General features: G+C 47.1%; 1 protein-coding gene across 1 annotated transcript; it reads left to right on the top strand.

Moving 5' to 3' along the window:
• Positions 1-340: 340 nt before the first annotated feature.
• On the top strand, positions 341-1,802 carry LOC116782656 (claudin-8-like). Its single transcript, XM_032679492.1, has 2 exons — positions 341-425; positions 601-1,802. Exon 2 carries the CDS (start codon positions 819-821, stop codon positions 1,491-1,493), a length of 675 nt encoding a protein of 224 aa, XP_032535383.1. The 5' UTR covers positions 341-425; positions 601-818; the 3' UTR covers positions 1,494-1,802.
• The last annotated feature ends 964 nt before the right edge of the window (positions 1,803-2,766 follow it).

Raw genomic sequence — 2,766 nt, 5'->3', positions numbered from 1 at the left:
AAATACCGTGGAGCAAGAGAAATGTATAGGGCTGTATATGGTATTAGCAGGACTGAGTCTCCTTTCTCCCCCTTAAATGCTCTTTTGCAGCTTTGACTGTCCTCTGCAGAACTCTTTCAGGTTTAGAGTTACTTTCTCTTTATCCTTTGGATTTGCTTTGTTGCTGGATCCTGTCACTGCAGTGCTCTCCCCTGAGCTTTGGGACAAAAGTGCTTTTGGGAGCAGAGGCCCAGTGGCAGGGAGCAGGCTCTGCCTTCCTCCTGGAACTTTGCCACTGAGCCAAGGCAGAATATTCCTGCTTTTTCAGTGGAACAGCCCCAGTAACTGCACCAGTCTCACCCCCAAGTCTTCTTGCACAGTCTGGTCCATTCCCTCAGCACGGACAAACCTGCAGAACACAGCCAGGGTTAAGGGTAGGGCTTGGGGTATATTTATCTATCTATCTATCTATCTATCTATCTATCTATCTATCTATCTATCTATCTATTTATTTATTTATTTAAATAAGCAACTTCAATGCAAAGCATTTGCCTCAGAAGGTACATTTATCCTAAGTGGCTCCTGCTGGTTTACACACACCCTGTCCTTTCTCTTGCTCAGGAAAGTTGTTCCACTTGATTGCTCAGTTTGCCTCTCGGAGCACTGGTGCCGGGGGAATTTCAAAGGCCATGGAGGCGCAGCCAAGTCCCAGGAGTCCGTGCCAGATTTAAGCTGATTTAAGGTGGTGCAGCCTGACTCTGAAACCTCTGGGACAACGGCTTTTTGAAGAAGTTGCTCTGTTTTTTCCTGCTGCTCCGTGCCCCCCTGGCCCAGGTAGGATGGTCGGCGGGGCTCTGCAGGTGGCCGGGCTGCTCGTCGGGGGCCTGGGCGTGGTGGGCACGTTCGCTGTCACGGCCATGCCCCAGTGGAGGGTGTCTGCCTTCATCGAGCACAACATCATCGTGTTTGAGACCATCTGGGAAGGGCTGTGGATGCACTGCATCAGGCAAGTCAACATCAGGATGCAGTGCAAGGTCTACGACTCGGTGCTGGCGCTCTCGCCGGACCTGCAGGCGTCCCGGGGGCTGATGTGTACCGGCTCAGGGCTGTCCCTCCTCGCCCTCGTGCTAGCCATGGTTGGGATGAGGTGCACACGGTGCCCACAGAGCCCCTGGCAAGCCAAAGGCTGCATCCTGCTGGCTGCTGGGCTCCTCTTCATCCTCTCGGGCATCGTCGAGCTCGTCCCAGTCTGCTGGGTCGCCAACTCCATCATCAGCGACTTCTACAACCCCATGGTCAATGTTGCGCAGAAGAGGGAGCTTGGAGAGGCCCTGTACCTGGGCTGGGTGGCCTCCTTCTGCCTCGTGGCCGCCGGATCCACGTTCTGCTGCTCTTCCCGCTGTGCTGAGAATCCCAGGAGCTACAGATACTCGTCCCCGACCCACCACCCCCCTCACAGCCAGCACCTGCCCAGCAAGGCCGAGGGATCCTACTCCAAAAGTCAGTATGTGTAGGTGCCTCCTGCCTTTCCCTGCTTCTGCATCGTTGTCTGCCTGGATGGATGGAAACCTGCCTTTGCCTTCTGCCCCACAACTGCTGCTCTTGGGGCCGTGGTTTGGAGCTGTAGCCACCCCCCAGTGGGCTCTGCTGGGGCAAGGATGCTGCAGCAAGGACAGTTTTAGTGCACGGGAAGGTGAATTTTTAATGTTTTTCTAATAGTAACTCAGAATGGCTTTTGGGTTGCGTGGCTTTGCTTTGGCTTTGGGACGCATTTTATGTGTTAAACAGTAATAAAGGGCTTAAAATTACACTGTGATATGAAATCCTGGCCTATTGCAAAGAAGAGCAGAGGAAAGCGGCTGGGGGGTTTTTTTCCTGCCTGGGAAAGCAGGGATAACAGTGAATAAAGACAAGATAATAATGGTTTAAAAGAAAAGCATTCACTAAGGGATTGATTTACTGTAGGCTTAATGGAAGGTTGCATGGAGAATTTATTCAGCAGAGGAAGGTAAGCTGAAATATATGAAAAAATATCCCCTGTTTCAGAGAATAAACATAGCTCTCTATGTTTGTCCTAATTACCATCCTTTCAGAGAAAGTTAATATTTCTTTTGTAACCCATATAGGTCAAACTCATTTACAACCTTCTTTTTAGAAGCAGCAGTATTGCCTTGCAATCTCCTTGTGGCTTTACAACATTTTCCACTATCACACAGACCACAAACATTGTGTTGGTTATTTGCTGCAGGACTGTGAAATACATATGTTTCTTAAACAAGGGTCTTTTGTACAATCAGGCCAAGATTTTTGGTGAGATCCACTCACACCAGCATAGTTTAAAGGCAGAAGAAACATAAACAATGATAGTATTTATGTTCCCATTGAAACAGGCTAAATATTTTTTGTAATAAGATCATGCCCCCATGATAAGCAACAATGTAAAGAAACAAAGCCTGATGAAAAATAAGTAATTCCACAAAAATTGATTGAATACATGACCCAAATTAATTTACAGTAGTAATATTTTAATAGAATTTTGTAACCAATTAATGAAGTGTCACTCCAGATCTACAGTAATCAATGGAATTTTACCTTTGACTGAACTGGGAACATAATTCAATTTGAGGTGTTTAATGGAGAACAACATTCTTGTTCTAGACTGACTGTTTTAAATATTTTATAGGGAGTTTATGATGTGATCTGTGGTTCTCCAGTAAATTCCTTGCACTATTACCCCTTGCAAGTTCAGAAGCAAATTCTTCACTTTATAAGATGCAACTCTGAACA

Source organism: Chiroxiphia lanceolata, chromosome 2 (genome assembly GCF_009829145.1).
Source record: "Chiroxiphia lanceolata isolate bChiLan1 chromosome 2, bChiLan1.pri, whole genome shotgun sequence".
In the NCBI taxonomy this organism is placed as follows: Eukaryota; Metazoa; Chordata; class Aves; order Passeriformes; family Pipridae; genus Chiroxiphia; species Chiroxiphia lanceolata.
The sequence above is the reverse complement of the archived record's forward strand: the minus strand, read 5'-3'. Positions and strand labels throughout refer to the sequence as shown.

Bases quoted from the DNA above. Each gene is read 5' to 3' on its own strand.
- LOC116782656 (XM_032679492.1), top strand. From the start codon at position 819: ATGGTCGGCGGGGCTCTGCAGGTGGCCGGGCTGCTCGTCGGGGGCCTG.